Genomic DNA, 14,645 nt, shown 5'->3' with positions numbered 1-14,645 from the left:
AATTAGGACCACACTAGTTTGAATGGAATGAATATTGTGAGGCTTTTTTTTTTTTTTTTTTTTTACATTGACTGGAGTGCCAGTCCTGCCACCAACCCCCAAGTTTTCCCTGTAATTGAGGATGAGGAGCTTTAGATATTTTTTAAAATCAAGAGTAGTGTCAAGGACTTAGCTGTTATTTTACCACCCCCAGTGAATTAAAAAAACACTGGAGTGATTCTTTGCTCACTCTTTCAGACCTGCTATGTTCTTGTTCTTTATTTGGACCCTCGACTTTGACCACAGTGCCATGGGTAGCCCCAGCAGAAACAGAATTACATTGACAGCATAGATCTAAACATCAAGGCTTATCCACCAAGCAAAGTCACAATACTTTGGGGGAAATGTTTTGGATAATGATCATAAAAATACAGTAATGCAATATTTATTAAAATATCTATCTTTTAAATATTACATTAAGGATCATAACCTTCGCAAAAATAAATCCTTTAAATAGAGCATCCTTATTATGTCTAATGAGGTTAATAATTTTTTATAAATAGAATTTATTCCACAACTGTCAAACTTCTAGACTTATTTTACTGATTCAAGCAAAATCCATTAAAAATGGATTTTGAATTTAATGAGTTGCCTAGTTTACTCTTTTTTTCCCCTATATTGTTTTTAATTAGGAAAGCATTGTTGAACATTGATTTGAAAGGCTGAAGCTGTCTTAATGATTTCAAAGGATTTCAGAGATTTATTTGATACTTTGTGGTTTGTTTTTGTTAAGGTCAGCATAGTTAAAGTATATGATTTTAACTATTGTTTTATAACTGCTTGGTATTCTAAATCAAAATAATTTGGGGGGTCCCATATAATTGTCTGTTTTTTTGGCTATGAAGTCCAGAGTCTATTTAACTGGATGGGATACGACTACTGTTCTAGATTGGAGGCTACTAGTATTTTGCTCAGCTGATGGTAACTGCTGACTGACATTCTGTTTAATTGTTCTCATTAATTAACAGGCATTGTAGCTCACATTTTTATGCCAATCATTGTACATAGTTTATTGTTTCTGACAGGAGTAGCAAGGAATTATTTAAAGTAATGATCAAGTAAGATTTACAACACCAGCCAAAAGATCTACTGAATAATAATTAGGTAACTTCAAAATATATAAGTAATGCTGTTAAAATACATAACTTGTTTTAGAAGGTATTTTCATAACCAGTTTATTTATTACAGTTCTAGATAAGTAGCAGTTATCTACACATTGTCCAGCCGGTAAATTGTACATAATCTTTCATGAGGTTATGAGCATGATATGTAGTCCCATTATAAATATGTGCCTTGCATCAAATTTGGGCAAGAAGCTGCTTCTGTATATTTTTTCCCTTTTTACTAGTCATTACCAGTCATAACACAAATTCTGTGTTGAAGAAGCTGCTTTTTAGCTGTTTTTTAAAAAAAACAGTGCATTGCTGGAAATTTCAGTTCTGAGTGTTTATCCAGAATGTACATATTTACAGACCAGAATACTGATACAGTATGTAGAGAAGTACATAAATATTGCATGGGAATATTTTAATAAGAACTTCACATTAAGAGAAGATGCTGCTTTACTGTTTTACCATCTGTTATGCTTTATCTTCATTGTACAAAGTTCCCTTGAGGTCACAGATTACTTCTTTTCATTGAATTACTTAACTGCGTTACAGACTCTGGTGTTTTGTAGACATGATGCTTGCAGTGATTACCTGGTTTACTTGCCGTGACTTCTCAGATAACTGTGCATGTTGAACATATATTTGTGGAAGGTTTCTATTTCCCTCTCATGCACTTTTATAAGGCAGAGTGTTGGTGTTAAAAATGTTAATTTCTATAATCTAAAAATTCAAATGGTAAATTTGGATATAAGTTAGTATAATGTAATATTCATACATATTTATTGTTATTTTAGGATTTGGTTTATGTGGAATCCCTGAAAATCTAATAATCAGTTTACTGAAGACTGGAGTGAAAGGGTTAACAGCAGTTAGCAACAATGCTGGGTGAGTGTCTTTTGGGTAAATTTTTCTTTCTCCCTCCCACTCTAGATATTTTTCTTTGTATAGAGCTGTGTTATTCACTTGCCTTTCTTGCTCTTCCTTTTTCTCTCTACTGTAGTTCTATTTGAGGGGCTTCATCCTTAGCCTTTTTTTCCTGAATGTTCACATTAACTCTTTTTGCCATTAGCTGCATTAACTGTTAACATTCAAAGAAAGAGGATAAAATATTTTTAAAAAAAATCAAATAGGGATGGTTCAAAGTTTTAAACCCAATCCCCATTAATGATGTATACAAATGCTCAGTAAAATTTAAAATCCCACCAGAAACTACTTTTCCTGGGACCTAAATGTATTGGGGTGTGTAAATTACGCTCTTTATAGTTTGTTAAATAAGACTTGCAATGCTTAATTGGTGTGGATATTAGGATTCCTTTTGGATTATTTAGGTAAGATGTATCTTTTAAAGTGAATAAAATGAGGAAGCTAGCATTATTTTTGCTAGTGTGTATTTAAATAGGAGTTTTGCGGGCAGGTGCCCTTTTGGACAAGAGGTAGCATGTGACAGTGACTCCTAGAATAAAAAATAGTGACAAAGAATGGGATTCATTCAAATAACTGAAAGAACACTGGTAGATTTGCAAATGTAAAAGCAAATACTAAATAAAATGTTATTACTATTAGAATATATATGTTTAAGTGCTAATAAACTTGTAAGAAGATGAAAAATTAGTTGAAAGTGCTAGGGACTTTGCAGTTAACACATTTTCATATTTAGCTAAAAGTAACTGCATTGACAACTAACAAGACCATGGGAAATTATCATTTGTCCAATTGTCACTCGTGCATCTATCAGCTACAATGGCACTCTAGAAAGAAAGGGTGTTGAGAGTACTTAATGACACCGTGTTTGGTATGAGAGAGAGAGGCACAGTTAAGATATGTGAGAGAGACCATTTTGAAATTGCAATGAAACATACTTTGTGGGGACAAAAGTAACAGTGCCACCTACAAAAGGAAAATGTGCCTGAACAGAGTCAAGTGTTAAGAGGTAGAAGGCTGTCCAATAATGTGCATCTCTCTTGGTTTTACTGATGATAAACTTGCTGTATGGATGTTGTTTTGAATGGTTCAGTTTGTATGTTTTCACCCTTTATTTTCTTTCTAATATTTGATATGCCTGGTTTATCTAAATACAGTCGTATGAAAAAGTTTGGGAACCCATCTTAATTCTTTGGATTTTAGTTTATCATTGGCTGAGCTTGCAAAGTACTAACTTCCTTTTAATATATGACATGCCTTATGGAAACAGTAGTATTTCAGCAGTGACATTACGTTTATTGGATTAACAGAAAATATGCAATATGCATCATAACAAAATTAGACAGGTGCATAAGTTTGGGCACCCCAACAGAGATATTACATCAATACTTAGTTGAGCCTCCTTTTGCAAATATAACAGCCTGCAGACGCCTCCTATAGCCTTTGATGAGTGTCTGGATTCTGAATGGAGGTATTTTTGACCATTCTTCCATACAAAATCTCTCCAGTTCAGTTAAATTTGATGGTGGCCGAGCATGGACAGCCTGCTTCAAATCATCCCATAGATTTTCAATGATATTCAAGTCAGGGGACTGTGACGACCATTCCAGAACATTGTACTTCTCTCTCTGTATGAATTACTTTGTAGATTTCGAACTGTGTTTTGGGTCATTGTCTTGTTGGAATATCCAACCTCTGCGTAACTTCAGCTTTGTGACTGATGCTTGAACATTATCCTGAAGAATTTGTTGATATTGGGTTGAATTCATCTGACTCTCGACTTTAACAAGGGCCCCAGTCCCTGAACTAGCCACACAGCCCCACAGCATGATGGAACCTCCACCAAATTTGACAGTAGGTAGCAGGTGTTTTTCTTGGAATGCAGTGTTCTTCTTCCGCCATGCAAAGCACTTTTTGTTATGGCCAAATAACTCAATTTTTGTCTCATCATTCCAAAGCACTTTGTTCCAAAATGAATCTGACTTGTCTAAATGAGCATTTGCATACAACAGTGACTCTGTTTGTGGTGTGAGTGCAGAATGGGCTTCTTTCTCATCACCCTGCCATACAGATGTTCTTTGTGCAAATTTCGCTGAATTGTAGAATGATATACAGATACACCATCTGCAGCAAGCATTGCTTTGGAGGTAATCTGTGGGTTGTCTGTAACCATTCTCACAATCCTGTGCATATGCCGTTCCTGTATTTTTCTTGGCCTGCCTGACCTGGGTTTAACAGCAACTGTGCCTGTGGCCTTCCATTTCCTGATTACATTTCTTATAGTTGAATCTGACAGTTTAACCCACTGAGATAGCTTTTTGTAGCCTTCCCCTAAAACCATGATACTGAACAATCTTTGTTTTCAGATCTTTTGAGAGTTGCTTTGAGGATCCCATGCTGTCACTCTTCAGAGGAGAGTCAAAGGAAAGCACAACTTGCAATTGACCACCTTAAATACCTTTTCTCATAATTGGACACACCTGTTGATGAAGTTCAAGGCTTAACAAGCTAATCCAACCAATTTGGTGTTGCAAGTAATCAGTATTGAACAGTTACATGCATTCTAATCAGCAAAATTACAAGGGTACACAGCCAGTTTTTCACATTTTAATTTAATTTCATACAACTAAATACTGCTTCACTAAAAATCTTTGTTCGGAAAACACCCCAGTACTCAGATGTTCCTAGGAAATGAAAGACATACCACTGCTATCTTTTTTGAAAGTAGAGTAAATTATTATGCAGGCTGAGAGGGGTTCCCATACTTTTTCATATGACTGTAAATATAAATGTAGATTGAAATAAAGTTTGGGTTTTATGTCACTGGAATGGTCTTGTTGTTTACTGACCCTAGCATTTATTCATCTCTGGGAGTACATTTGCACTTGTTTTAAAAGCAACTACAATGATAATCTTTTTGGGGACAAGATTTTAAAGTTGAAAGCCTGGAAGGATTTGGTATGGTAAACACAAATCAAATCAAAACCCTCCACCAAACACTTATTCTTTAGAATCCTGTCATGTTTTATTTCTCATTTTTTCTCTCAATAATTAACTGAAAGGAATTATAATTTATTGTTTTCGTTAAATTTACTTCTGAGCCTAATTAGATCCATATTGATACACTAAACATTTTTGTAGTGTTTGTGTGTTTTGCTTAATCAAATTATGTGAATGAAATACTTCTGTTGTTTGCCGAGAATATTCTCTAAAGTTATTTTAGAAGTATGCAAAGGGAGATTGCTATTAAGTTTGACTTGTACTGTGGCTTCACAGTGAACATTCAAAAGAAACTGAGATCACCCCATGCAATGATTTAATTGTAGAATACCTTGATGTTTTATGCAGGAGATAGAGGGGACCACACACAGTTTTGGTAACTGATGAAAGCACATAGTGCAAATTGTTTGATTAGAATGATGAAAATATAATAATGTTGGTATAGTTAATATACTAGCATTTAATATTGTATTTTCTTTGCAATATAAATGCATAATTTGAAAGTTGGTATTTCACACAAATGAGATGGAAGCAACAACATTTTGTAACACAAGAGACTGCTCAACCTTAGAAAGTTTTCTACAAACATGTTTTAAACCTGTTTAAAATTTGTTTAGACTACTGACTACATTTATCAAACTACATGAAGGATGTCTTTCTTCTTACTTAGTTTTAGCAGCCATCAGGAGAAGTGGAGTGCATGCATAAAATTTGTGGTCTGGTCACCATTTTACAGTATATGTAGTCCATGTTTTGTTCTTGCTACTTCGGAAAGCTTTTTATTGTTGTAACTCTTTCTGTCTTCTCAAATTATCCTTATTTTGTAATGCTTCATAAACCTGGTTTCTTTAAATCTCTACCCAGGTTGTTCCACTGCTACCACCAATCTACTGTCATCTTCTGGGATAGGCTTCAGTTATCTGGCAGGGATATGTGCATAATTAAGAGGCAGCAATCACTTGAAAGACATGTCAGGACCTGGACAGCAACAACAAGTTGCGTTTTGTATTGAGTAAACTGTTTTTTACTAGCAGCTAAGTATATCATTTTGTCTTTATTAGAAATGGGCAGGCTAGAACCTTCTTGGTTTCACTTGTTGTTTTGTTCAAGGGTGGAACTAGATACTGTAAGTAGAGACTAGAATTGTTAGCTGCCACTATACCCAGAACATAATTAAGAAGCAGGACCCAGCCGATAATATTAGGCACTGAAATATTGTGCTGATATTTGGTCTCTACAACAACAATAATATTTATTTATATAGCACATTTTCATACAAAAAAGCTCAAAGTGCTTTACATAATGAAGAAAAGAAAAATAAAAGACAAAAAAAGAAATTTAAAATAAGACAACATTAGTTAACATAGAAAAAGAGTAAGGTCCGATGGCCAGGGGGAACAGAAAAAACAAAAAAAACCATCCAGACGGCTGGAGAAAAAAATAAAATCTGCAGGGGTTCCAGACCACGAGACCGCCCAGTCCCCTCTGGGCATTCTACCTAACATAAATGAAATAGTCCTCTTTGTATTTAGGATTCTCACAGAAGGACTTGATGATGATGGTCATGCAGACTTCTGGCTTTTAATCCATCACTGTTGGAACATCACGGTGCTTTGAGTGTCCCACCACCAAAAGGACACCGGAAAAGGAAACAGAAGAGAGAGTAGGGGTTAGTACAGATTTTAGAGCCACCATGAATAGTTATTATAATGAATTGGATATACAGAGTATCAGGATTAAATTACAGTGAAGTTATGAGAAGGCCATGTTAAAATAATGTGTTTTCAGCAGTTTTTTGAAGTGCTCCACTGTATTAGCCTGGCAAATTCCTATTGGCAGGCTATTCCAGATTTTAGGTGCATAACAGCAGAAGGCCACCTCACCACTTCTTTTAAGTTTTGCTCTTGGAATTCTAAGGAGACACTCATTGGAGGATCTGAGGTTGCGATTTGGAATATAAGATGTCAGACATTCCGATATATAAGATGGGGCGAGATTATTTAAGGCTTTATAAACCATAAGCAGAATTTTAAAGTCAATCCTGAATGACACAGGTAACCAGTGTAGTGACATCAAAACTGGAGAAATGTGCTCGGATTTTCTTTTTTTGGTTAGGATTCTAGCAGCTGCATTCTTCACTAGTTGCAAACAATTTATGTCTTTTTTGGGTATTCCTGAGAGGATTGCGTTACAGTAATCTAGTCGACTGAAAACAAATGCGTGAACTAATTTCTCAGCATCTTTCAATGATATAAGAGGTCTAACTTTTACTATGTTTCTTAAGTGAAAAAATGCTGTCCTAGTGATCTGATTAATATGCGATTTAAAATTCAGATTACAGTCAACAGTTACCCCTAAGCTTTTTACCTCCATCTTGACTTTTAATCCTAATGTATCCAGTTTATTTCTAATAACCTCATTGTATCCATTATTGCCAATCACTAAGATTTCAGTTTTCTCTTTATTTAGCTTGAGAAAGTTACTATTCATCCAATGAGAAATACAAGTCAGACATTGTGTTAGTGAATCAAGAGAATCGGGGTCATCAGGTGCTATTGATAAATACAGCTGTGTGTCATCAGCATACCTGTGGTAGCTCACGTTGTGCCCTGAGATAATCTGACCTAGCAGAAGCATGTAGATTGAGAAGAGCGGCGGACCCAGGATAGAGCCTTGTGGAACACCATATAGGATATCATGTGTCTTTCAGTTGTAATTACCACAACTAACAAAGAATTTTCTCCCTGCCAGGTAGGATTCAAACCAATTTAAGACACTGCCAGAGAGGCCCACCCATTGACTAAGGCGAATTCTAAGAATATTATGATCAATCGTGTCAAATGCGGCTCTCAGATCTAAGAGGATGAGAACAGATAAATGGCCTCTGTCTGCATTTACCCGCAAGTCATTTACTACTTTAACGAGTGCAGTTTCTGTGCTGTGATTTGTTCTAAAACCTGACTGAAATTTATCAAGAATAGTATGTTTATTGAGGTGGTCATTTAACTGCATAATGACTGCCTTTTCTAGAATTTTACTTAAGAAAGGCAGGTTAGATATGGGTCTTAAATTTTCTAGAGCAGATGGGTCAAGATTACTTTTCTTAAGTAGGGGCTTAACTACAGCAGTCTTAAGACAGTCTGGGAAGACCCCCGTATCTAATGACGAATTTACTATGTCAAGAATATTATCAATTAGCACGCCCGATACTTCTTTGAAAAAATTTGTTGGTATTGGGTCAAGGGCGCAGGTGGAGGGTTTCAGTTGAGAAATTATTTTATGTAAATCAGGTAAATCTGTCCTAATGAAAGAGTTTAATTTGTTTATAACGGAGTACTGGGGTTTAGGAGGATCCTTAGTGTTGTGGAGATATACTATGTTATTTCTAATATCATTAATTTTTTGATTGAAAAATACAGCAATAGCCTCACATGTTCTACTGGAAGTACTTAGGAAGGATTCCTTTGAGTTACCAGGGTTTAGCAGACGATCAATCGTCGAGAATAAGACTCTGGGATTATTAGCATTGTTATTTATAATCTTAGAGAAATAGCAGTGCCTCTCAAGGTGGACTGTGTTATTGTATTCTGTTATTTTAACTTTTAATATTTCATGGTGGATAGTTAGTTTAGCAATACGGCATGTTCTCTTTAAATCAGACACTCTTTGGTTTTTTCATGGTATAACAATGCTAGAAGATTTTTTAACTGTCTTTTCAGGTGCAACTATGTCAACAGCAGCTGTCACTTTAGTTATTAAATCTTTCCACCTTATTATTTACATTATCCTCGCTGTTATAGTTGGCACTATAAACGGACTGATTGCTTAGAATGTTTGTAAATTTTAAAGCTGCTGATGAGTCAAAGAAGCGTTTTTTAACAATATGCTTCTCATGAGTGTTTTCTATCATTATTTCTATATTAAAAAGTAGAAGAAAATGGTCTAATAGACCCGTATCAATGACCTGCTTTATATCAACTTTTAGTCCTTTAGTAATTACTAAGTCTAACGTATGACCTGCTTTATGTGTAGGCTGATGAACGAGCTGTCTCAAATCAAAAGAGTCCAGGAGGTTCATGAATTCTTTTACTTTTTGGTCACACTGATTATCTATATGAAAATTAAAGTTGCCAACTATTAGGAGTGTGTCATAGTTTGTAATTAAAATTGACATTAAGTCAGAGAATTCCTCAAAGAAAGATGCGTTAAATCTAGATACTATATGCATTGATATTGGTTGAAGTTGCCTTGATGTTATGACGTTGAAACTCTTCCAAACACAGCATATTTTTTAAGTTATTTTTTTAGTATAAATGGCATGTTTGAAAAGCCAATCCCTCTGATTGATATGCACAATAACGCTAAGGAATTGAGTGTTAAAAGTGTACATGCTAAGCAATTCCATGTGCTTCGAAATGTTAAATTGTGCCTGCATTCATTGTCTCCAGAACAGACAATAATGCAATTTTTTTTACAGTGGGTGCATTAAGTCATTTATTTACTTACTGCTGTACTTAAAGTTCACAGTTGTCCCATTAAAAGGCTGCGTTACATATTCTGCTATTTTTCCTCATTGCATTCACTCCTGCCGAAATGGATGCTGCACCATTGTGTGCAAGGTTTTCACTCAGAGACCAAGATTGTCTTTGTATTAAAGGTCAGGAATTTATCTTGTAAAAAAACTGCAGAAGTTTTTTTGTGTATACATTTGTCTCTCTGTATGCCACAAATCAAATTTTTAAAGCTTCTAATAGCTAAAAAAAAATGTAAAAATAAATAAGTAAAACTGCATAGGCCAATGTGAAGCACATTCCTGTTTGTAATTAATTTAATTAATTAATGCATGCATCTCTCATATGCTATTTATATGCGTACTATTTGATTTATTCCTTTATTAATCAATGAAAAAATTTCTTACTTATGTAATCGTTAGAGTTTATAATATAACAGCTTTGTTGTCAATGAACTTTATTTTTCAAATTTAAGTCAACATGGGCCATATAATTATCTTTAAAAGCATCCATTTAACAATTACTCATATGTACTCATGGCATCTTCAGTGTACACTTAAGAGACAGTGACAAATGTCAGATGTTTCTGTGTTTTGTGCTAATGTTATAAGAAAAAAATTAATCTGTTTAGACTGTTTAGAAAACATCAATCACTTATTTCTTTGCTTTCATTCATATTTTTGTAGGAAAACCTAATACTTAAATGCACTGGTAATATTAGTAGAATATGTATCGGTAATTGGTCATCTTTGCTGCCCACATATCAATATTGTTATCTATCTGAAAAATGCATATTGGTTGAGTACTAGTAAGAAGTCATATTTTTGGACATTCAAATACAATGCACATTCATTTCTGATCCAACACTGGCCAGAGAGATTAAAGAGGTCTTTACTAGGATTCTGAAGATCATGGTAGTGAATATTGTTTCTCCCAAAGAGTTGTCATTCAAGAGATTTAATGGGTAACTTTAATAATAATAATAATAATAATAATTCATTACATTTATATAGCGCTTTTCTCAGTACTCAAAGCGCTATCCACACAGGGAGGAACCGGGAAGCGAACCCACACTCTTCCACAGTCTCCTTACTGTAAAGCAGCAGCACTACCACTGCACCACCTGTGAGGAAACATCCAAAACATCTTGGCTCCACTAACCGATATTAGCCAGATCACCAAGTATATAGGACATGTGTACATATATTAACCAGATTGCTTTGTCACCTCACAGTAATTGAACTTGAATTAGATTCCCAGTTGGGCTCCATTTATTCAGATTTGTGTCTGTCCCCATATTCATGAGGGCTGCTTCTTCAAAAAGTGTGAAGAAATCCAGAGTTCCCAAATGTGTCTGGTTGATTATTCAAATACAGAAATACGCCAAGCAGTATTTTCTAGCTAATTGTGATGTTTAGTATTATGGGGAAGTTGGTTTAGTAAGTGCAAAGAGACTTTTTGATAGTTAGGCAGAAGGTACAGACTGGGTGATGGTAGCAAGATATGCATAAAATATCCTATTAGATATTGCCAATTTTGATTTTTAAATTAACATATCTGGCACTGAAAGATATTTTTTTTATTTAAGTTGTATGAACAGTTGTATGATATGTGGGAATGAGTCATGGCAATGTCGATTGTTCATTTAGTAAAGCCCACAAGACTGAAGTAATTAATGATTTGTGTGGGCAGAGTAATACTGAAGGAGAGAGGGAGGATTGTCAAGGTAAGGGAAAAGATTGAAGAAGCAGTCTGAAATGGTCAGAAGTAAAGAAGGAAGAAATAGGTAGGAGGTTATGATTACTGTAGATGAACACATTATGCTGTGATGTAGATGGAGGACATGAAAGTCAAAGAAGATCTGGAAGGTGTAGTAGATGACATGAGAAGAATGCAGTGAAATACAGAGGAATTGAATTTGGTCTACTGTCGATTAACAAATGTCAATAATGATAAACCCAAGTAAAGGCAATTAATTTGGCACTTACAGTGGCTTAATTTTCATTACTAATTCTGTACTGTGAGTGTAATCTGAGGCAAACTTCAAATGCATTGCTGGAATAATGTGGAATGATGGTTTGCTATACACATTGTGTGCCATAGAAAAGATTTCTGTGATAGATAATCTGAAAAAATCCAATTCTGGGGTTCAGCTTTTGCATCTTTTTTCTGCATCAGAAGAAATTTCTCAGAAGAGCCAACATTGATAATTTTAGGTACTTTGTTTATGATAAGTTATCTTCAAAGTGAGAGTAATGTAATAAAGCAAATGGCACAGTTAAACCATCTGATCCTATGAACATTGTTTTTCATGTTTCTACCTGATTGTCAGCACTTGCTTAACTCTTAAAAAAATCCAACCCCCTTTTTTGCTTTTTGTCTTTCACTTAATCTAAATCTTTGTCTTCCACTCTTTTAAGTTTTTGGTCAAATTCTATCAATAGCTAGACCCACCAGTGTGGCTGAGAGAGGCCTTTAAAATTAATTTTTAGACAAAGTCATAAAGTTACTTTCAAGGTCAGGAATGAGCATAACAAAATGTCAGAAGTAAACTGACCTGTCATTTAAAGAGCCAGGTTTACAAATTTTCCAAACCCCAACTTCCCAAATGAGAGTCACTTGATTTCATCTGTTGACTTGGAGGAATTATGTTAGTGTACTTACTTCGCTCTCTGCAGGAAAAATAATAATTTTACATGTTAAGTTGCCTATCCTCTAACCCCGTTAAGCAGTATTAGAGACTTTTACCCAGGGTGACACACTTTTTTTTTTTTTTTTTTTTTTCTTTTGTCAAAAGGCAACCACTTTTACATGCTTGGCAACCATTTACATATTCTGTTGTTTTACTGTCAATTACTGTCAAGTTGTGGTTTTAGCTGCAGTTATTTTTTGGGGATTTTGTTTTTAATTGTCATGACTCCCTTGCTTGAAATTTGAAACCTTTTTGTGAGATTGTTATATGCAGTTAGCCAAAGATTTCAGGGCTAACTTGTTCAGCTTGCTTAACCTAATTCTTAAGCCACATATCCAAAATCTTTATAGTGCTAAAGTGTAATCTATACAAATTGTCAGGAAGATAACCTTTTAGAGGTTCAGCTCTGCTACATATATATATGGGCAGCAATTGTCAAAGACAAATAATTCTTCTTAAATTTGAGAAAAATTATTTGACTGGTTTAAAGGCTGGGTTTTTTGAGCAATGTGTGCTCTTAGTGAGGGCTTTATTTCTTTTAGTCTTGCACTCAGTGTAATTAAGCAAACAAGTAATGAAGTGTGCTTTCTCAATCTGGCTGATATGCCAAATGAGCATTTTATTAGTTGTACTTATCCTTTCTATGTAATTTACTGCCCAATCAGTAATGATATCATGAATGTTAGCAAAATTATTTAAAATAGGTGGATGTGAAAGTAATGTGCAGTACAGATAGAAAACAGTTGTATAGCAGTGTATCAGGAATAAGTGGATGTGAAAGTAATGTGCAGTACAGATAGAAAACAGTTGTATAGCAGTGTATCAGGAACAGCAATAACAATAGAGTTTTCATGCATGATCATGTCACTGGAGTATGAAAGTGTGCCACCACACACAAGACCTCTTGCCAAAAATTGTCTTGGAGTACGAAAACAGCCCTTTGGTAAAAGAGGCTGACAAAGACTCAGACTGAGCAGAGTAAAAGTCAAGATACAAGCAATCAAGTAACAATTGAGTAAAACATTGATACCTAAAGAGGCATATCTGAATGCCCAACTTGTGGGTATAAGGAGCAATGATCGTACTACTTGCCGTGGAAAAAAGTGGAAAGTATGGTTATAGTGGTCTCAGAAACACAAACATTGGACTTTGCTGTTTGAATAAATGCTACATAGTCTGTTGAATTGCAGTTACTACTCATTCTGGTTGCTGGGATGACCAACATGCTGGAAAAACCCCATAAATACAAAGATCCACTCTGTCAAGCTGGTGATGACGCGTTACTTGTCTGTCATTTGCTTTTGGGATGCCTATTGGGTTTTTAGATAGGACTAGAGCAAACTTTGAATACTGCATTATATCAGATTATCAGATGCAGCTGTACACAAATCTGCAAATGGAACTCTTTAGAATGGGAACAGGCATTTATCAATTAATTTAACTTAGTGTAATTTCATGTTCTTCCAAGACAGTCTGTCCATCCAAACAGCATTTTTTAGTAAGAGCTCTGTGGTCAAGCTAAGAAAATGTATTTTAAATATTAATAGCTGAGGTATCATTCTTTAATTGATACAGCAACTGTTACTTTTTGACTATAGGTGAGGATTAACTTTCAGATTGACTAGAAAGCAAATAACATAACACCTATGTAAAATACATTAAATTACATATCAATAAAAAATGTTGGTAAGAGAAAGATATTTCTATATTAATAGATTTCTTAAAAAAACAGGGTTTTTTTTTTATATTGTGACACAATAAGACACCAGACATAATAAAGGTTTGGGGCAGCCACCCGTATAATATGTCCTGGCTGCAAAAAGGTTGAATTCTCAAAGAGAGTTGTTTACAAGACCGAGTCCAAAACAGAACTGATTAAATAAAGGCAAGATGGCAGCTTTAAAGGCTCGTATAGGAAGTGACATCATCCTGGGAGCCGGGACCAGAAGTGATGTCGTTATAGGGTCTGGAACTGGAAGTGATGTCATCAAAGGCGCTGGAGCTCGGCAGGATTTCCCGGAACGATCTGCAAGGAACTGAGAAAGACAGTCTGTACACCCTGCCGCCCCCTGGTCTGATGTGGTATTACCATTACTTGAGCCCTTTAGCTGCCTCCTACTCGCACATGTGTGACAATATGCATATGTTGCTATATAAAAACAGAAACATCAATGCAGGGAATCCACTTTTTCAGTTTCAGATTTTCTTAATTAAATCCCGAGCATTCTAAGCACAAAGAAGAAACTGATCCTGGATGGAGATTTTTGTAGTGCACATTAACACATACAGTACACACATAAAGCCACTTATATAAGCCAATTCAGAGTCATCTGACAACCTAACTTTAAACATCTTTGAAAGAAGAAATAGTAT

The 14,645-nt window shown here is 35.0% G+C and overlaps 1 protein-coding gene across 1 annotated transcript in view; it reads left to right on the top strand.

Annotated features, from left to right (window-relative positions):
• Positions 1-14,645, top strand: part of oxct1a (3-oxoacid CoA transferase 1a) — a 226,948-nt gene that overhangs the window by 37,024 nt on the left and 175,279 nt on the right. Inside the window, exon 3 of the mRNA XM_028805519.2 lies at positions 1,943-2,033. Within this exon, the coding sequence (XP_028661352.1) occupies positions 1,943-2,033 (91 nt within the window). The remainder of the gene's footprint in view (positions 1-1,942; positions 2,034-14,645) is intronic.

The sequence above is a fragment of the Erpetoichthys calabaricus genome, chromosome 7 (assembly GCF_900747795.2).
Source record: "Erpetoichthys calabaricus chromosome 7, fErpCal1.3, whole genome shotgun sequence".
Taxonomy (NCBI): domain Eukaryota; kingdom Metazoa; phylum Chordata; class Cladistia; order Polypteriformes; family Polypteridae; genus Erpetoichthys; species Erpetoichthys calabaricus.
This window is presented reverse-complemented; position numbering and strand designations above follow the sequence as displayed.